Here is a 21,541-nt window from a genome sequence, read left to right on the forward strand (position 1 = left end):
AACCTCCAACGGAAGGAAGGAAAAACTCTCTTTAAACAGGAAGAAACCTCCGACAGAAGGGAGAGCAGAGAGAGAAAAGAACAGCATAGCAAACCAGGACAATGAACGGTTGGTTGAGCCAGTTGGAGGCCAGAACTCTTCATCATCTTTACTGATGCCATTTCAGCACACAGAGTAAAAACAGCTTGATCGCCGACCTCTGAATCACCACCCACATCTCAGATTTGTTCACCGATTCATGTAAGAAGTGAAGCAGAACAAAAAGTAGTTCAGTCTGATTATGTCGAGCAAAAAAAACAAAAAAAAAAAAACACCTTCCTCTTCGAGACAGAAATATGTGAAAACAACCAAACTTTATTGTCATTGTGTCCAGTCAGCATCTGAGTGATCAAGAGATAATAAAAAAAATATCTCGTGTAAAGGTCGATCAGTAGATTCTGCTTGTAGTTCTCTGTCTTTTAGGCTGGTTGGAAGTGGGCGGAGCTTATCAATTTAAACGAGGAGCCTCGGGTTTGTTTTCCGCCAACCGCCAATTATTCAATAATCAAATTTAACAAAATATGCCAAGAAATGAAAGAAATATGTTCCAGTAAGATATGTAGCTAGTTTAAAAGTGAACCAAATACGTTGAACAGCTTGTTTATATCTCGTTTGTTCATGAACTACTAACTAACTGAACTAACTAATTTGGTTAATTATTTGATTAATATATTAGGAAAATGGCAAGTATCTGATTTACTGTTTGTCAGAATGAGAATTTACTGCTTTTAATTCTTTTTAAATGAGTGACTTTCTTTGAATTAATGACAAAATAAGCAATTTGAAAACATCCCAGAGGGTTCGAAAAACTCATGTTACTTTTTGACAAGATTTGTGGTATTTCGTAGACTATAAATGATTAATTATGAAAATGATATGATTAACAGGTGATGACAAATGTTAGTTGCAGTTAAAAACCACATGCTTGTCAGATTCCACCGCGATCCATCTGCAACTCGTGGGAATTGAATCACAAATGATGTTCTTACAAAAAAACATATTCAAATTTATTTAACATTTTACATATAGGAGGACATGAGAAACAAAGGTAAATTTTATAAATTAAAGTCATTACGATGTCTACTTTGCCTTTTTTTGTGGAAATAATCACATTCTCAGCAGTTAACATGTACGTGTGTGCAAAGAGTGATCTCATTCGACTTTCCTATCGCACTGATGTGACTTTTACTAACCTCTGTAATTTAAAGAGAGAGAGAGAGAGAGAGAAAAAAAAAAGGTATTCATATCTTTCACTTTAGCAGAAAAACAAACAACGACATCAACTTAACCCCTAAACAGATTTAAAAATTGGGATAACCGGTTCCCACCAGATGAGGTTGACAATAGTGTTCATGAGTTTCTGGTTTTATAATCTAACTTCCACGTGTCCACCGGGTCACAGAGCCGAAGTCTGCATGGCAGCTACTTTTATAACCGGCTGTGATACGAATGAAGGCGGTGAAACTATGAGGTAATGAATACTGTTAAAAAAAATAAAAAAACAACATTGGGGGGGGGGGGGGGGAAGACACCCACCCACAACGCATGCGTAACACCCACATACACACATCGTGCACTCCCGCGGGTTTCCTTCAGGAGTCCTCGGTGGCGACGTCCAGCTTTCTCTGAGGGATGTAAACAGTTCTGGCGGCCGGCGGACCCCCGGCGGTTACCACGGCAGCCAGAGGCGAGAGGGGGCCCGGCGTGTGGAAGAAGCTGTGCTGGGGGAGTCCGGTACCTTTGGGGGTGGTCATCAGAGGCTGGACGACAAACAAACAAACAAACAAACAAACGCTTCGGTTAGACACGACGCTGTTCGACCATAAAACATCTGGAGAAAAAGCCGACCGGAAGCCGATTCCAGAAACAGTTACCATGACAACTGCTTAGAAGAAATTGTAATTTTAACACAAAAAAAACCTCAGCCCTGAAAGCTTTTATGATTGACAGAGTGGATACTTGTCCTGTTTGTGAACCAACACTTAAAAAAAACACAAAATCACCAGCTTCAAGGTCTTCCATTGATATTTTCAATCTTACGTAATTGTTTTTTGTTTTAAGTAAAGCACTTTGTGTCTCAAATAAATAATACTAATACATTTTGACTACATGGCATAAATGTCCCAAATATATTAACAGAGTTGTTACTCAACATTAATAGTCTTTTGTCACGATATTACAATGAACTAACTTGAAGTGTGAATCTTCTGCTCACGATTCAATAAATAAAAAAAAAAAGAAGATGTTTTTGGCTCCAGTTCATTGAGTGTCAAACCTTCCACTCTCACCTTTTTGCACCACTGAACTGCAGATAAAACGTACCTCCCACTTATGTAAGGGCACCACTTCTTTTTTCTTCTAAGTTATTTCAGTGAGCTGCATTACTTGAAAAACACGTTCGTCCTCTCTCGTGAAAGTAAAAAGGGCCAGAAACTCCAGAAGAACGTGAGCCGACTGGTGTGAAATCGTAAACGCGTCCCATCGTTTACCTGCTGTAAACTGATCAGGGCCACCGGGTGCGGCGACATCGTCTGATGAACGGCCACCGGCGACAGCGGTTTGATGAACACCATGCCTCTCTGCTGCAGGGCCAGCGGGCTCGGCAGCGTGTGCGTCCGCTCCGGAGTCTGCGGGGTGACGAAGGGGTTTCCCGGGCCGGAGCTGGAGATCAGACCCAGGTTCTGCAGGGTGAAGTTCAGGATGGCCGGGCTGGGGCTGTGGAGGCGGTGGGCCTGCTGGGCGGCGGCGTGCGGCGAGGAGGAGGAGGAGGCGACGGGTCGGTGAACACGAAGGGCGGTGGGGGTGATCTCCTGGGCCGGAGCGAGTCTGGAGCCTGGTGAGAAAGTTTTAGAAAAAAAAGTCCGGTTTCTTTGTTTAATGGCGTTTATTCAGCGGTGCGGATCAAGTGAACAATTGATGGAAAACAAAATAAACTAAAAAAAAATTCTCTTTAATCGTCTTTCCGATATAAAGTGAATATCTTTTAGGTTTTCGGGCTGTCGGTCAGACAAAACAAGGCAATTTGAAAAAAATGGCAAATTGCACTCGTTCTTTTGTGTTTTTCTGACATCGCGACGACAAATGAACTGATTTAGCCAGCAAAAGAAGTGTTCAACAGATGAGCTGATAATGAAAATAAATGGAAGTAATACATTTTCCAAATTGGACTTGAACAAAAGACAAAAACTAGGTGCAGACCGATACTTTAAAAACAGCACATTTAATCCCAGATTTACCTGCAGTCGGAGTCTGGTAGATGTAAGTGGGAGTCGAGGCCTTGTTGCCTTCTCCTCCCAAACCGTGAACTTCCCTGTAGCTGATGAGGGACTGCTGGGAGATCGGGATCAAGTATCCGGCCGGTACTAAAGTCTGGATGGTGAAAAACAGAAAAGGAAAGAAGAACGAAAGGTGTTAAAGAGACTTTCCTCGCTACCTTCTGGTGTTCGTTAAATCTTAGGAGTTTAGACGGCGGCGTCACCTCGGCGTGAAGCTGTCCGGGCGTGAGCGGCACCGCTCTGACCGGCGTCAGCCCCGCCTCGCTGTCCGAGTAGGCCGTCCTGTCCTCTTTGTCCAGGAGGACCTCCAGGCTCTGCTCCAGCGTCTGACTGGCCACGACGCTGCCGGGCGTGTTGACGAACTCCGGGTCCAGGTGGAGGGCGCGCGGCGACGGCCGGCTGGTGAGCTGGCCGCCGCGCCGGGCCTTCAGACGGGCCTGCAGGATCTCACACAGCTTCGGGGAGGTGTCCTACGGGAGGCGGGCGGAGCGGGAATGACGTCAGAGCTGTTTAAATCGGGGAAATATCCGAATATTCCACAAATGCCGCGTGAAGCTCGTTTTACCTTGAAGGCGGGGTCGGGCCTCTTGGTTTTGGAGGGGCTGCTCTCCGAGGCCGAATCTGAATGCAGCCTTTTCAGCGCCGACGGGCTGAAATCGGACGGCCTGGACATCGGCTGGCTCTTTGCCGCCGCCGCCGGGCTCTGCCCGGTCTTATCCTCGAAGGTCATGGAGCGCACGGCGAGGCTGGTGGGCTGCGGCCTGGCCAGAGGGTTGGGCCGGAGGGAGGACGGGTGCAGATACACGGCGTAGGACCCGCCGCCCGGCTGCGGAGGCAACAGGACCGGGATGAGGGGGGAACACTGAGGGATGTAGGCGACCGCGGGCTGAGCCGGCGGCGGGCCGGCGGCGTTGACTCCGGGGTCCTGGGTCGGTAACGGCACCCGAGGTGGGTTCATCGGAGTGGAAGCGGCCGGCTGCAACCTCGCAGCGGCGGCCGAGTCCGACTCGGCGCCGGCTGGCTTTGGGTCTTTGGCTCCGGTCCTGGAACAGAAGCAGGACTCTCGTGTTAACATTTCAAACAAAAATACAAATCGGAAAAATTGCTCGGAAACGAATCGACCGGCAGCAACGCGTTTATCTTCTACTTATGTTGTTTCATGGCTGGCAGGCGGGCAGCCTTTAGGTGCATTACCGCCACCTTCTGACGGGTTTAACGCATTACAACCAGACGCAGGTGAAAACAGGGGAAATAAGGAAGAACGATTTATATTTTAATGACCATTCAAAGATTAATAAATCATGTCCCGCCGCTTTCATCCCGGTGCTGCTCTTAGTCAGTCCAGCTTCGACCTTATGTATGTGGTTGTCTTGTTTTGCCTTTTGTTGGTACTTTTTAAATGACCAGTTTCATTTTCCTGTTTTTTTGTATAATGACAATAAAGAAGAATCATCATCATAGTCTAGAAATCTACAGGGAACTTATTATAAAATCAAAAGCGGGAGGCTGAAACCTTTAGCATAGTTGAAGCATTAAATGATTGTAGAAGTAAACTCAAGACTGACATCGAACTCATTTTTCTGACGAGCTCCCTCCATTAACAGACAAATACACCAGATTTCCTTTAAAAGAACCGTAATCAAGTTTATGATGAATAACAAGAGTCGGTAGAAAAGAACTCACGTTGACTCCTGGTCAAGTTTGATCTTACAAATAGCAGCAAGTTGGGCCATTTTGTTCGGGAAGTCCGAATCACCTGGAGACAGAAGAGGGAAAAGATTGCGTCATAAACTTCTGTTACATAAAAAAGAAAAGAACCTTGTCTTACAGAGACGTATTCTGCGCTCACTGATTGAACCCTTGACGGGACTGCTGGGGGCCGAGTTGATCTTGCGTCGGTCGTCCTGGATGCTCTTGGCGAGCTTTATGAGGGAGGGGTGTCGGGTGAAGCCGCGTTTGACCCCCGGCGACGAGAAGAGGTTTTTGGCGCAGTTGTCCACGGACGCACGAGACTCCAGCACGCTCGTCGTCGTCGTCTTCTTCGCCTTCTTCGTCTTCTTGGACGGGCACTCGGACGTGAAGCTCTCCAGGTCTGAAAATTGTTTTTAAAAACAACGAGCGCAGTGAGATGGTCGTCGTTCAAGAGAAACGGCACACAAAATGTAACGAGGAAAGAGAGTCGCGGCGGGACCTTTGACTTGCGGGAATTCTTCGGGGCCGACCCACTCGAAGGCCGGTTTCCTGCCCCTCTCCTCCGTCACGTGGACTTTCTCGATGAGCTTCAGGCTTCGCAGCACGTTCGCTATGTCGTACAGCCGCCGCACTTTAGCTGCAAAAACACAAAAGATTATCTACCGTGAATACACAGTAACTTTCCATGAAATAATGTCGATTTTTACAATCACATTTATTTATTTGTGTGTGTGTGTGTGTGTGTGTGTGTGTGTGTGTGTGTGTGTGTGTGTGTGTGTACTCACTCTTGAACTTGTTCTTGTCTTGATCCGGAACCTGGTCCTCTCCGATCAGGATCTTGGCGGCCACGTCCAGGCTGACCACCCGGGGGTTGGACACCAGGAAGAGCATGACGAACTTCTGGCTCATCACCCGCAGAGATTTGTCCTTCCTGCTGTTCACCGAGGCTTCAAGAAATAGACATAACGTCTTCAACATCACTGGACACATCGCACCATTGTTTAGGTATATATATGTATATATTTGTTTCTTAACTGTATATATGTCTATTTATGTCTATGTCTATTTATGTCTGTCTGTTTTAGTTTTTTGCACGCTGAGAGTGAAGCTACAACCGGAGTCGAATTCCTTCTATGTGTAAACATACCTGGCCGATAAAGCTGATTCTGAAAATAGAAACTCTGTATGAATATCAAAAATACGGATCCAGCAGGATTCTGTGTTTTATTGTTTTTTTTTTTTAATGAGGCACTTTTGTCTCGTATTGTTTCATGAGAGTTAAAAGCCTCCAATTGAATGCATTTTTAAACAGCGGAGCGGATGTCAGTTTGATGGTGTTATTAGAATTAAGTCATTTTTTTAATAAAAAGAGAAGCACTTGGAAAGTCCATTCTTTGTGCTCTATATTAACATCACAGGAGTTTCCTCTCACCCGCTTTGAACTCGACTCCCGGCAGTTCCACGAAGAAGAGCTCCCTCTGTCCCGGCTCGCCGCCCTCCAGCTCCTCCACCGCCGCCGCCGCCGCCTCGTTCTCCTTCTCCTCGCCCCCGTCGAAGTCGAACTCCCTGTCCAGGAGCCGCTGGCGGATCTGCTGCATCTGCTGGCCGTAGCGGTGCTCCTCGCCCACCTGCTTCAGGATGGCCAGCGTCTGGGCCAGCTTGGTGCGGCCGTGCCAGGTGTAGCGGTTCTTGGCCGAGCGGCTCACCATGTGGAGGCTCTCCAGCACGTTCATGATGTCGTAGATGCGCCGGCGCTCCACGTCTGTGCGGGCGGGAAAACGCGTTGCATTGAAATAACAAATAAACAAATTCAAAACCAACTCCAGGAGGTTATATTATTGCATTAACGGCGAATTTGTCGATCGATAACGTTTGTTTTAATCTAAGTATAATTGTTTTGGGTTTTTTTTTTCGGTGTAGAAAGAGCGGAGACAGAAGACATACTGAGCTCGGTGGCCACGTCGTCCAGGCAGATGTCTTTGAGGGCCGGGTTCGGGTAGTCCGGGTAGCGGGCGAGGAACTTGTGACACAGCAATCCCAGACTCTTCTCTTTCCTGCTGATGATTTTCTCCGACTCGTCTCCGTTTTCAGTTTCCTGAAAGGACAAGGACAGATAAGAGAAAACATTCCCTTTGAACACGTCGAGTCATCAGAAGGTGATCGTCGTGTTTAATGCTGGTGGTTTTATTTATTTATTTTTATTTTTTTTTAACCTGTGAAGGGTCGAGACCGTCCCGTCCGTCACTGTCCATGCACAGCTCCTTTTCTCGGTTCCTGATCTCGGGACTAGCAGCATTGATGAGCATCTTGAGGTTGGAGGTTGGAGTCCAGGGATCGACGGAGCCCGCTTCCCTTCCTTTTTTGGGCGTGGTGAGGGGACCCATGGCCGGTCGCTTCTCCACCACCGACGAAGCAGGTAATTTCTTCGTAGTGTTTACAAGAACCTGAGGTGCAACAAAACCATCGTCCTGGTTCAGCAAAAGGAAGAAAACAGAAGACAGACTTAGAAAAACAAGTGAGTGAGCTATATCTGAGGTTCATTTGTGTTCCTCTGTACTTACTGACCTTTCAATGAGATTTCCGAGTCAGGTTTTCAGGTTCAAAATGATCTACCTGACCCTGTCCACCTCAGAGTTTAAGATATTAACAGCAATACACTTTTTGTTTTTGGTAGTAAACATACAACTATGAAACGTCGTTATGTGTTACGACATGCGTAAAAACCGCGGATTAATTTGATTTAAAGCTCTGTAAAAAAAAATAGCGCTATTTCACTCGCCGCTTTCTGAGTGCAACATATCCGTCGTACACGAACATTTTTTTTATACAGCGTACCAAACTGTACAGAGACGCTCTCTGAATCTCCTGGACGGTAATATTTATCCAAACAAATCTGGTTTAAGAAAAATAATCAAAACACCAGGCTGATGTTGGCGGTTACTGACGTACGTTCCGTCGAATCGCAGGGCCCAACGGACGCAGCGGTGCCGCCCTTTTCTGTGTCAGTCGACCAATGAGAGCGCGGCGCGAGGCGACGAAGAGGAAGTGAAGAGCGTCCCGCGCAGGTGACCTGTTTTTGAAATCCTTGGCGCGGAACAATCCGGGACGGCGACACCGGCGGCTTCGCTTTAAATCCTTTTAACACGTTGTTGTTGGGTTTTTTTAAGTGGGGTGGGGGAGAAAGAAAAATAAAAAAAAGACCGAACCAACCACAACATTTACGGTCAAAAGCTGTATTCAAAGGCCGATAAACGGCGGAAAACGTCCCGCGGTCGCTGCTTGTTGTCACGGAGATGGTCGCGAGCGCAGTCTGACGAGGGAATGCCGTAAAACCGAAAGATCCAGAAAAACGAATAATTAAACGAATAATTAATTAAAGAAAGAAATGATAACGACTTCCGGTTGGTGGGATTAAATCGCTTTACATACGAGGAGGTGGCGGTAAACCCGAACAACACAGAAACCTCCAGCTTTCACGTAAACGAAACATCCTGATCTGGTTCCGTTTTTAAAAAAATATTTTTATTAAAAAGTCCAAACGTTAAGCTGACAAAATAAACTTAACTTACCTAAAATCCGTGAGAAAAAAGAAGCCTCAGAAAGAACTTCCCATCCTGGATTAAAAAATTAAAAAGCAGGTTATTTCCAATAGATCCGAGTGCTGTGGATTTTTTTTTGTTTTGTTTTTCTTCCCACAGAAAATCCTCGTTTTTTGTTTTTGTTTTTCCCCCCGAACCAAAATAAACACAAAACAAAAATGTGAAGAAGAGGGAAACGTTTGCAGCTCTGTCGTCCCGGTTTTCTCCCCCAGCCGGCCTCTTTGGTCAACTTTACTACAGCTTTGAAAAAGTTTCTCCCACCGCCAGCGATCTGGCCCGCCCAGTTCGAGCATGCGCGCTCGGATGACGTCACCCGCACGCACGTCCTCTTGCCGGGAAGGAGGGGGGTGAGAGGGGGGGGTGTGTGTCAATCACACAATCACACACTTTATTTATTTAAAATTTAAAATTATGTTAAAGACTCTCAAACAGATTAATACCGAGAGAAGTAACAAAACTGTCCAAGCTATTTTTATGTATATATATATATTTTCCCCTATGATATTTTTGCATCAAGAGAATATATGTATTTAAATCCATCTGTATTTATTTAATTTTATTCATTTGTTACTTTTGTAATTTGTTATTCTACTGTCCTATTATTTCCACATTGCTGCCCTTTCTGTACGAAGTAATGAGTACTTGTCTATAATATATATAGATATTTAATGTACTGTATATATACTGTATGTACTGTGCATTTTATATTTTATATATATTTTTTTTATTTTATTGCTTTTCTATTATATTATTCTATTCTATTATTATTTTATTCTATTGTTTCTATTATTGCTCCTGTATGTATGCTGCTGTGGCGAAAAAATTTCCCCTCGGGGATTAATAAAGTATATACCTACCTACCTACCTACCTACTTGTCTACACTGTTTGTAAATGTACATCTTGTTGAATAAAGTTCTTATTCTTAAAATAAAAGGCCCTTCATCTCTACATTTCTTCCGCCTCATGAGCAGTGGTGGTACTCAAAAGTATTCTTATGTAAAAGTACTAATGCAACGCTGAGACTTTTTCCACTACACGTTAAAGTCCTGATTTCAAAACCTTATTCGGTGAAAGTATTTTAAGTATCAGCGAAAATGGACTCAAAGTATCAAAAGTAAAAGTACACACTGTGCAGTAAATGCTCCATGTTAGTGTTTTGCTGATAAAAATGATGTTTTTGACTGTTGTTACTATTCAATTAATGTGCATTTTACTATATTTACTGATTGTGGACAGAAAGGGAATAAAACAAAAAGCAATCTTAAAAGCAACTAAAGCTGTCGGACAAATATCGTGGAGTAAGTCAATAAGTACAATATTTGAGATTCAGTAGAGTAGAGGGATAAAGTTGCATAAAATGAAAGTACTCAAATGAAATATGAATACATCAAATGTGTACTTAAGTACATTTTAGTGTGAAGCAAAACATACCAATAACGCTTCTAAATATCGGTCCTGTTCAGGCTTTTTCCTTTAATGAAATATCTGTTTTTGTCTCTGACGGTGAGACATTCGGGGTGAATAGAATAAACATGATCATTAGATTTTAACATGAAAACACCTGAGCCAACTGTTTTTTTTATTTGTTTGTTTTTTTTGTATTACAACAATTCTCATTTCAGCTGAGAAGTGAATGTCCGGCTCTTCAGTTTAGGATCATTTACATGCATGGACGCACGCTGGTAACCTGATTATACAGTTGATAATCAAATTAACATAATTGTCTGATTAAAAAGCTTTTGCACGGTTTGCAGTAAAACTTGGATTTTTACTTGATTTGATTATTGGATAATTTCTGCAATTATGTTTACCTGCTTGTAGGAAACAGAAGGAAAAAAAAGAAAAAAGAAGGGAAGTTAACTAACCCTGAACACCGGGGTTTCTTCTCAGTGGTTTTTTTGTTTGTTGGTGTTTTGAATAATTGGAAATGTGGGTGGGAATTCATACCACTAATCTACAACTCATGCAGCTTCTGCTTTATTAGTTCATTTTGTGATTCTGTTTTGGGTGTTGGAGGTGCACCAGTCAGTCTTTGGATTACTGGACAAATAAGAATAGTATTTTGTGTTCACCGGTGCATATACTGTAAAATGCATAGAGAGTGGTAGGTGTTGGGGGGTGTGGAGCTCAGGAGGGACCTAAGTGTGAATTAAAAAAAAAAAAAAATCCTTAATATCCCCCCGCTGCGCTGTATTTATGCAGAGAAAAGCTGTTTTTTTTTTTGTCAGCCATACATTAAATGAGATTAACTGACCAAATGATTGCGCAGTATGTTCAGCTCTATGATCGCCATGTGAACAGGAAATTAAAATTACTGTCACGGGAGTCTGTGTACAAGATTTATCCAGTGTATAATCTGATTTTAGATCGGTTGGTTTGTTAAGTGTTCATTTCAGGAGTTGAGAAAAGTATACAAATCTTTCCCTGAAGTAAAAGTGGCAGTACTGCAGTGTGGAAGTACTTTGTTATGAGTAAAAGTCAGGCATACAATATATAATCCAAGTAAAAGCACAAAAGTGCAAAATATACTTTATGTAGCCCACCAAAAGTAAAGGTATTTATTTGTTTATTATATTGCAATTCCTAATACATTAATTAGTATGTCACTTAAATGTCTCACTTATTAAATATGGGGCTAATTGGGATCTTGGGAATTGATTAATAAAGTCTTATTACCCTATAATTATGCATCATAATGTATGTATTCATTTCACTTTTTCGTATATTATCAATCTAAATTTAAATACATGTCCAATGTTTGCCAGCTGTTGTGGCTCCGCATCTTTACGTTTGACGCGTCTCTGTGTTTTGGCGCTAGGTGGCGGTAGCGCACTGCTCACCGGGAGTCGCCATGGAAACCGACAGGCGCCGTCGAGGATGCTGGGTGAAAAAACATCGGAGCCCGTGACGTAATGTTACGGCTGTGAGAGAGAGAGAGAGAGCGAGTGGGACCCTGATGCTGCCTTCAGGGACTCTTCGTACATTAAACCAATCAGCTCCGACTGGGTAAGTACAGCAATTTACAGGCTTTATGTTTAAAACAACAACAACAACCTTCTTTTTTTTTTTTTTTTTTAGGCCTACATCACATCAGAAAAAGTCAGTAGACTGCTATAGTGAAATAACAGGCAGAGATCTCCAAAGAGTGATGGTTGATAAAGATCAGCTTTGCATGGGATATAAAAATGTGTAGCTATATAATTTATAATTAATGGTCCACTGACAGATCCAGAGTATATTTGCCATAGTTTAAAATTTGGTTGACAAAGTAGTTAAAAGGTTTTTCCTTTTCTCAATCCCAAACTAATAATTAACAATGAATAAAAACAGCAAGTCTTATCTATATATCACGTTGCCAGACAAGGTCACGATGTGCTTTCCAAAATATATAAAAGCACTAAAACAGCCTGGTATCTAAAGAAAATAGCCTCGTTTACCGAGAAACACAAAAAAAAAAAAAAAAAAAAGACCAACATCTAAAACTATCAAATCAATAAAAGAGTCACTTAAAAGTCCATTTATTTAAAAAAAAAAAGAAGAAAAAAGAAAAAAAAAAAAGTGGGTTTTAAAAGAGATTTGAAAATCGATGGTGCTGTGAAAAAAAAAACAAAAAAAAAAACGTCAGCATCGAGGCTGTCGACATTTCCGACCGCTCGTGAACGCAGCAGCGGGCTGCTCCGCTTTGCAAGCCAGAGGAGCGGCCGGCTCTGAACGCACCGCACCGCACCGCACCGCACGAGGCAGGGACCGTCTCCGACCCGGTGGGGGGGGAAGAAGGGCAGGTGAAAAAAACAACAAACAAGAGAAGAGCGAGGTGACTATGGTTTCTCACCGCAGACACACTTCTTTCATGTTTAATTTCTCCTCGTAGTTCATTTATCGTTGGCGCATTTACGACGAGTTTCCCGGAGAGCTCGAGAGCAGCGAGCCGGTCTGACAGGCAAAAAAAAAAAAGCCTTGCGAGGGCTCCGGCGGATCCTGCAGAGATGCTGCAGTAGCTTCAAACCTTTCGGCGAAGCAATTTCTTCCAGCTTCTAACTCGATGGGGTTTAATTGTTTTTCCAAGTCGAGCAATAATTAATACACCTGACAAAAAAACAACAACAACAACAACAAAACTTCATATCTCGATAGAAAGTTTGTAGCCAGTAAAAAAAAAAAAAAAAAAAAGTTGTGTTTTAATGTGTTTGTTGTTGTTTTTTCGCGGTGTGAGCAGTGAAGTGTTGCACCTGCTGCTACTCGGTTTTGTTTAAGGCTTTAAACTCTGCTTTTCGACATTTTACTTCCACAACATAAACGACTCTCTTTCATGAAATGGATATAAGTGGTACGTTAAATACTTTACAAAGGCAAAGAGGAGCTTTTCAATTATTCACGTTTGATTAGGTGGCGGTTGCGTTTAGTTCAGACATGTACTTTCCTCATTTAACTTGTGTTTTTCTTCCTCAACAGAAGAATTACTGTCAGTGACCATTTTGCTGAGTGACACCTACTTTACTGATTTTTATTTTATGGGTTGTTTTTTCTCTTCCTATTTTTTTAATTTTTTTTTTTTTTACCCCTGGTGAAACTGAGATGTACTCACTAAAAAAAACAACCTGCCCAGATTTGTTTATTTGTATTTTTTTCCTTTCCAGTGGCAGACAGACTGAATCTCGCAGCACGATGACGATCACGCCCTCCTTTTGAGCTCAAACGTCCACGACGACGGCGGCGGCGACGGCGGCGGTGATGTTTTCTGCAGAGAGAACCGTCCCGGTCGTCTCCGGTTCCCGCTCTCTGCCCTGATGCTCGCTTCGGGCTCAGCCCCTCGGGACCAGGAACCGCGAAGAGGAACCGCCGGGAAACATTATGACGGAGACACAGCGTGTCCCCCCCCCCAGACACTGGGTGCCATCTTTTACCTGAAGCGAAGCTGATGGACAGAGAGTATATATATATATATATATATATATATATATATATATATATATGTTATTTTTTCCCCCCTGTTTTTTTTGGGATAGACAATTCACGCACCACAACTGGGAATTAAGCGGGACTTGAAATACTCCGAGCTCGTGTTTTCCCGTTTGTGAAGGCCGGTTGCGAACGGCGGGATATTTTGGGCCGCGAGGGGGGAGAGAGAGCCCCCGAGGACTCGCGTCCACTTATGGGAAGATGGAGGCGGGAGCGGAGGCGAGTCCACAACACCACCCGAGGAGGAAGCCCGTGCTGCACGCCCTGGAGGACCAGAAACGGGTGAGTTGACGCCCTTCGTCCTCTTCGTCCGCCCCGTTTTGCTCTGTCGTTGTCTGGACGGAGTTCGGCTGAGGGCGGACGACCTCTGGGTGTTTTGACCTTTTGTCGTTTTTAGAGTCGAGGTCAACGAGGGAAACCGAACTCTTTCACACCCCCAGCGGATGTTGTTGGGAAAAAAATAAATATATCTTTCACTGGTACGTTGACGAACCGCTCGTGTAGGATTACTCGAGCGGTCGGCGCTAAAAGATTGACGGCGCGCTCGATAGGCCGCGGCTCATTTTTCTCCCGTTTCAGCTTCGCTCTGCATCCCCCCCCACCTCCCCTCCCCTCCCCTCCCCTCCCCACGTGATGTCGATGGTATTGCTGCTAGTTGGCAAAGCAAAAAAAAAAAAAAAAAGATGAAGGATCACATCCGTCTTCTGTCTTCTGTCGTCATTAAGAAACATGTCAGAAGATCTTTTCTTCCTGCGGTTTCCAAGAAGAGCCGATTTTTGATTTGTGTGTGTGTGTGTGTGTGTGTGTGTGTGTGTGTGTGTGTGTGTGTGTGTGTGTGTGTGTGTGTGTGTGTGTGCGGCTGTGACAGATTGGATAAGGCACCAGGCAGCACAACCCGTGCAGGCTAACGAGACGTCTGATTCGGAGCGCATTAGTTCTTCGTTTTGAAGGTGGAGGCAGAGTGAAGTCGTCCTCCCGCTCCGCTGCATTCACTCCACCAGCTTACGGCGTTTTTTTTTTTTTTTTTTTTTTTTTCTTGATTTTTTTTTTTTTTTTGCGTCGTTGCATTCAGCACGCTGTTTACTTTGCAAGGCAAGGAGGGGTTTCCCCCGAAAATGTTCCCGGGGTTGGCGACCTCGTTTGTGGACGTGGGCACCGGAGCCGAACGACTTGAGGGTTACAGGATCTCGGTTGGGAGTTCGGACACCGCTAAGTTTGGTTTACTTTCCGAATGGAGTAAAAAAAAAAAGAAGGTGTATTCCCATTTCTCGTTTCTCCCCTCTGCTCCTCACCTCGTAAATTATTGATTTGATCAGGTGTGTTAAATTAGTCACGCGGGATTATGCAGAACATGAATATTAATTGATGCGACCGACGTCCCCAGCTGCTGTTTTCCCCCCAAACCGTCGAGCATCTCGCCGGATTGCCGAGTGAAACACAAACACACCGAGCGGAAGTTTTTTTTTTTTTTTTCGGGTCTGAAGCTCAGTATTGATGAAACTTTTTGCTACGGTAACCAAACCCAGCACCCCCACCCCCACCCTCCACCGCCCCCACCAATGCAATCAGACTTTGCGGCCCGGTGAGTTCTCGCTGCAGTTCATTTTAGAAGCCCTCGGTTGCAGCCGATCATCATCAGACGACCAGACGAGGCCAGACGGGGTGGTGGGGGTGGTGGTGGGGGGGGGGGAAACCGAGGTTTGCCCGAGACCGAGCGAATATACCCCCCCCTCCCCACCCCCTTCCCCTCCTCCCCACCCCTCTCCACCGGCCCCGCCTTAATGCACATCAACCAACTTAAATAAATCGAAAGCACTGATGTAGTAACGTCGACGCTCGGGCTCCCCCCCCCCCCCGCCCTCCCCCGTCGGTGCAGCAAAGACTCCACGTCCCTCGGCAATTACCGAGGACGTGTGAGTTCAAGATCCCCGTGTGAGATATCCGCCGCGGTAGGAGGTAATTGGATTTTGTTCTCTTTTGTAGATTTACTGTGTCACACACGTGTCCCCCACCCCGACGCTCCATGTATTAACGTTCACTGAGTAGCAATCACGGACCAACACGGGAAGGCAGAAGAGCGTCGGAGCAGCTTTCAGGGATGTATCGCGTTTCGCCGTGAGTCTTCGGGGCTCGGCTGTGTGTGTGTGTGTGCGTGTGCGTGTGCGTGTGTGTGTGTGTGTGTGTGTGTGTGTGCGCGGGTGTACATGCGATGGAGCAGAAGTGCCGACTTTGTTTCAGACGGGGAAAGCTGCCTCATTCGCAGCCAATTGGTATTCATTGAACACGGACTCGTTACGATCGGATCTTCCAGCGTTACGAAACGTCCGACCGCAGACAAGAAAAGGATTACGTGCGTCTCTTTTATCGGCGCTCCGCCGGCACCGCCGGTCAACCCGCGGGATCGCTGCAGGAGCTGTTTGGTTCTCGTACAAGTTTTCACTCGAATGTAAACGACTTCCTTTCCCGTCGTGACATCGCACCGAGGGACAGTTCAGAAAGTTCAGAAAAACGTGGTTTCGCGGCGTCAAAAAGTTGGCGAAGTCGCGAGGAGCGCGGTGTTCAGGCTTCAACGGCACTAATTCATCTGCAGCTGCAAAATCCACCCAGAAAACAATTCGAGCTCTCCATAATCTCTCCTCTTTTAAAACTGGAACGTTTAATAAGGAAAAGCAGGCGACTGAAGTCCTGTGTGTCTGACGAATGAGACGCAAGACGATCCTTCGACCTGTCCGACATCTGGAAGATTTATCGGAAGGTCGCAGGGGTCAAAAGCTCCTTCAGACAAGATAGAACGAGAGAATAATCTTTATCGATTCAGAGACGGTCACATAACCTCAACGTGTTAACGTTGTAAATCTAGAAAAGGTGACCTCGGTTGTTAAAAAGCTTCCAACAGTGCCGCCACACAGCCCCGCATCCATCGTGTTTGATCCATTACGTTGCTTCTTACGTCTTACAGAAAGCTTGAAATGCCCGCGGGCTCCGGGTCGGGACCGGCGCGCTTCGTTCGTCGGAGGGCTTTGGGCCGACCTTTGATGAACGACGCCTTCGAGCTGCCCGTCGCGGCCTCCCCACGCGCGGCCCGCTTGCTTCCCGGAGCGCCGACGAAACACCGGACCCTGCGTCGTCGAACCGACCTCCGGTTTATGTCCCGACCTCGCGCTGAGTCGACAGGTTCAGGCGGGCTCGGCGTTTTCTCTGTCGGGTCTTTCGGTCACGTTCTGTTCTCGCAATGTTTCTGTTACTCAAAAGTGACGGACCACAAAACTTGGCTTGACTGGATGAGAAACCACGCTGGCCTCAACACGGGCAGGATTTTTGGACAAAAAAACCGACAGCAGGTCTCGACCAACCCCCCCCCTTCCCCTCTTCCTTCCTCCTTCCTCCTCCTCCCCCCGCTTACGTCCGACCGACGTGACGAAGGGCGTCCGTGAAGGTGACGGAGAACCTCTCCGTGATGGAACCCTTTATTGATTCGGCTCAGCGGGAGCGAAAGGGAACCCGACGCTAATTGCTCCGTCAGAGCCGCTGGAAATTACGTATTTATTTTCACGAGTCATTTCTGACTGCTCATTAAGGAGCGTTTGATACGGTCGGGTGGGGTTTCTGTCGGATAATGAGGTGTTTACGGCGCACAGTATTCTCTAACGGCCTCGTAATCAGCCCGAGAGACACAGACGAGCGGGAAACCCATCCGAGGCTTTTGTTTATTCTCCTCACGAGATGGACTTAATCCCGAAACCTCAGGATGCAGTCGGATACGGCCGGCGCTCGGCGGGACAGGCCCGGTCGCTGAGCCCCAGAGCTTCTTCCCGGAGCTGCCGGGCTCGAGTGACTTTCCGGCTCTGAAACGGCCCGGTGAGACATGATGAGGGGAGGCTGGCTCGTCAGCACTTAAACTGACAGTTTAGTTTGTTTTTTTTTTTTTTTTTTTTGGAGCGGTAGGCTCACGCTTGACAAAAAAAAAAAAAAAAAAAAAAATACACAAAATTGGTTCGGTAAGCAATTCTAGTCGGCCACATTGGGGTTGGATACTTGATTTCTTAAGCTGTTGCGCGATCGAAGCTGAGCTTGGCATCAAGTCGTCTCAGTGCCAAATGCTTATTGTATATCAGCCCGTCCATCCGTCCTTCCGTCCCTGTTGGACGAGTCTGGACCACCTCCAAAGGAAGGCGTCGACGTGGGACATCCCGACCCACCTGAACTGGCGTTGCAGCGTTTCCTTCCGGCGTTCTGCAGCTCTCCGACCGTTACGCGAGATCACCTTGATTATTGGAAGTAGGAGACAAGCAGTAGATCAGCTAAAGGCAGTATATGTTTCATTTACAGCACTTGCATGGTTCGAAGTGACGTAGTCGCTTTGCGGACTTTTGAATAACTTGACACACGGTTGCTCCGAGGCATTTCGTTTTTACAATATTCTGTTACTCATCACAATCAAAATCAAATTTGTCTCAGGAAATGTAAAGCTCAAAGCGACGTCGTAATTCTCTCTCCGACAACAACGTCACGCTGACACTTATGTCCCTGTCGGGTTGCGCCGAAAGTATTAATGAGCTCATAAAGATCACCACGGCAACAGAGAAAAAGACCTCCGCCTCCTCCCGCTTTCCTTCGACGGTGGACATTTCGGTGGACATATGGCCAAGGTCACTGCAGCCGTACCCTCCCCGAGCTGCCAACCTGTTCATTAGGACGGCAACATCTGCGCGAACCACCGCTCGGATTGCTGCGGTCGGCGCCCTCGTCCGTTAGTCCTCTTTACAGCCGAGCGGCCGGACGCCGCGTCTCCGTCCGCCGGGCGCATTTCCGACCGTTTCGTTTTGCCGCCGTCTCTGCAGATATTCGGGAAGGCCTTCGCTTCCCAGAAAGAACCGACGCAGCGCCTCTGACCCCCGAGTCGCGACATCCATCAGACTCGGTGATCACCGTCTTCGCCGCTGTTAACGCTGGCTTGTTGCCTAGATATAGAGAGCCACACGGGGGGGGGGGGGGTGGCAATTTGTCATTGACGGGAGGGGGGGGGGGTGATTGATTGCTCGTGCCGCGGCGCTCCCGCACCGCCGGTATCGGAAAACTAATTGAATGTAATATCAGAGATGGGATAGCATGATGACAGACGGGCAGCCTTGTGAGATTATTTAGAACCCATTGTCGACATTATGCCCCCTTTTTTATTTTATTTATTTTTTTTACAGTCGCTCCTTTTCCGCCCCCCCCCCCCCCTCCCCCTCCCGGAGAGCTCAGATAAGTGATCGCTATCGTTAGCGATCATAGCGGCCGGCTCCCGTGATCTCATGCGGCCGAGCTGAAACGGACGTAACCCGTTTCTGCTGAGCAGGTTTGAGGCCGTGAAGATTCGGCGTGCCGAGCAGGTTTCTGGTACTTTGCCATAGCTGGAAAAAAAATAAAAACCCCTTCATGTCACGAACGCTCCGACGGAGACGAGGGCTGTTTTTTAAGCTTTTTCTTAAAGCAGGCAGCTGCGGAGGAAAGACTGTGTGTGTGTGTGGGGGGGGGGGGAAATTTATTTTGGTGAAAGGCTGTGTTTGCCCAGTCATGCAGCACTGACGAGCACTGGGGCTCAGGGGTTTGGACTGGTGGTGGTGGGGGGGGGGGGGTTGGGTCAGAGGGGTGGAGGTGGGACACCAGGCTGGGGGGCGGGGAGGAGGATGCTGCTGCTGCTACGACTACGGATGCTGCTCGGTCCTCCAGAGCCATCTGGCCGTCACCCGCTTCCTCCGCGCCTTGAGGGAGGGTGAAGGACAGGTGGCAGAGGGCTGGCGGGACGGCCTGGACTTCGGCTAACGGGGCATCGTGATTGGCTCGGTGGGGCCCCCCCCCCGCCCTCCTCCCCCGACCCCCTCTCCCTCCCTTGAAACACAGACCCCTCACATACCAAACGCCGGCTCAGCTGCGTGTCAGGAAGGACACCATCTCCGATGACCCTCGAGAGGAAACCTTCTTGCCTTCGGTCTTTCCTTCAGGGGTCATTTTCTGTCGTTTGTTTTTTTTTTTTCTTGGTGGTTCCCATAAATATTGTATTACATTATGTAATTATTCAACGAGTGAGATATTTTTCTACTTCGAAACACTAACGGCAGGTTTTTTTTTTTTTCCTTTTCTTTTTCCTCGAACGAAAAGATAGCCCCGTCTTCTCCAAAGTGAGCGAACGCTCGGAAGAATCATCGTCGCCCGCGGCAGCCAAAACTAAGACAGCAGCTGCACTCAGATATAAATATATGATAATTTATCCAAACAAAAAAGATAATGTTATCTAACAAAACACTAGATGAATCCACGGAAATGCAAGCGTGCGCATAAAAGCTGCATATTTCCACCTCATTTTTGAATTGCGTGAACAGTTTTTCTTTCAAATGTTTTGCTTCGGGCTTCCGTCCATTTTCTACCGAGTCTACCGACGGAAAAGGGTGTGTGTGTGTGTGTGTGTGTGTGTGTGTGTGTGTGTGTGTGTGTGTGTGTGTGTGATGGCCTGGCCGTCACGACTCGCACCACATTGTAGTCGTGGTCCGGAGGGTGTGGGGGGGTCAGCTGGCAGGATCTGGTTCAGGCCGGTTCCAGGGGAGGTTGCTCGGCCGGTGAACAGGTGCTTCGGCTCACTCCTGCGGTGACGGGATTTCCTCCGTAGCTGAGGACTCTTTTTGTCTCTGGGTTTCATTTGGGTGAATAATGAGGTTATAATTAAATCTTGTTTTCAAGCCGTCCACCCCCGTCGGACACAAGTGCCGCCGCCACTTTCACCGTTTAATTATTTCCCCTCTAAGAACAGTTTTTTAAAAAAAAATTTTACTTGATGGTTTCTTGCCAGTGGATATATTTCACATTGAGATATATGTTCCCCCACCCCCCACCCCACGCCATGCCCATTTCAAGCTCATAAAATTAAAAAAAAAAAAAAAAAAAAAATATCCATATGCAGCACCTGTTTGGATATCTCCAGGCTCAGGCTGCAAGTGTGTGTGACTGGAATATGCTAGAGGCGAGGGGAAGGTAAGATTCTCCCATTTTCCGTCGTCTTGTTTCCGCCGCGGTGTGAATTCATGCGAGCAGCGCAGAGGCTGCCAGATCAGCATGTATGATCCCGGAAATGTGGGCTTCTCCTCTTCGCCTCGTTGGCTTAATGCGCGAGTCCACTTCAGGGAAAAAAAAACAACAACCCAAAACATGTTATCTGGTGTCCGACGCCGTGCGTGTAAAAGAGACGGATCGAGCGCTGTGTTTTAAGAGCGGCCGTCCCGGCTCCTTCCACATTTATTTATTTAATTTTTTCCCCCTCCAAATCCCCTTTCCTCATCTTCTTCCCCGGGAAATACCGTCCGAATTCAATTTTACACACCAGGAATTTGCCATGTGATAAGAAGGGATGAGTGGGGGACGGGGGACGGGGGACGGGGTTGCTCTTTTTTTTTTTCATCTGGAGCTTGGAGGTCCTTCACGACCAGGCAATCTCCCCCTTAGACACACACACACACACACACACACACACACACACACACACACACACACACACACACACACACACACACACACACACACACACACACACACACACACACACACACACACACACACTCCACAGCCTCTTAACCTCGGCCCTTATGCCTCCGTCACCGAGCCCAAAGTGTAAATCCGCCCCATTTGGAGAGGAATTCATATCGCCGAGGTTGCAGTTGGAGCCTCCAGACAAAGGGAAGGTACATTAGCCGCCTTTTTTTTTCGTCACGAGACAAATAAAGAGACTTTTCGACCATTGCTGCTGTTGGAATGAAATATTGCTGAATGCCTTTTCGCCTGCGGGGCGATTGGGGAAACACAATTGGCAACCGTGATGATGAACAACGGGTACTGAGGGTTTATTTTTTTTCAATTTATCTCCAGGCTTGTTTTTTTTATTTGAGAAGGAAAATGGATTTTTTTTGTTTTTTTTGTTGAAAGAAATGTTGGTTTAATTTGAA

General features: G+C 46.5%; 1 protein-coding gene across 1 annotated transcript; it reads right to left on the bottom strand.

Moving 5' to 3' along the window:
- Window positions 1-1,034: 1,034 nt before the first annotated feature.
- e2f8 (E2F transcription factor 8) lies at window positions 1,035-8,677 on the bottom strand. The gene is made up of 13 exons (XM_069705428.1): window positions 8,576-8,677; window positions 7,220-7,474; window positions 6,951-7,101; window positions 6,439-6,768; window positions 5,792-5,953; window positions 5,506-5,643; window positions 5,164-5,406; window positions 4,998-5,070; window positions 3,880-4,357; window positions 3,518-3,784; window positions 3,276-3,408; window positions 2,529-2,872; window positions 1,035-1,799 (listed from the first exon to the last, which is right to left on the bottom strand). Exons 2-13 carry the CDS (start codon window positions 7,388-7,390, stop codon window positions 1,632-1,634), a joined length of 2,658 nt encoding a protein of 885 aa, XP_069561529.1. The 5' UTR covers window positions 7,391-7,474; window positions 8,576-8,677; the 3' UTR covers window positions 1,035-1,631.
- Between the last annotated feature and the right edge of the window lie 12,864 nt (window positions 8,678-21,541).

This window comes from Brachyistius frenatus, unplaced genomic scaffold, assembly GCF_029030835.1.
Source record: "Brachyistius frenatus isolate BFR_SWC_R1_liver_20210118 unplaced genomic scaffold, ASM2903083v1 Contig_56, whole genome shotgun sequence".
Lineage (NCBI taxonomy): Eukaryota > Metazoa > Chordata > Actinopteri > Embiotocidae > Brachyistius > Brachyistius frenatus.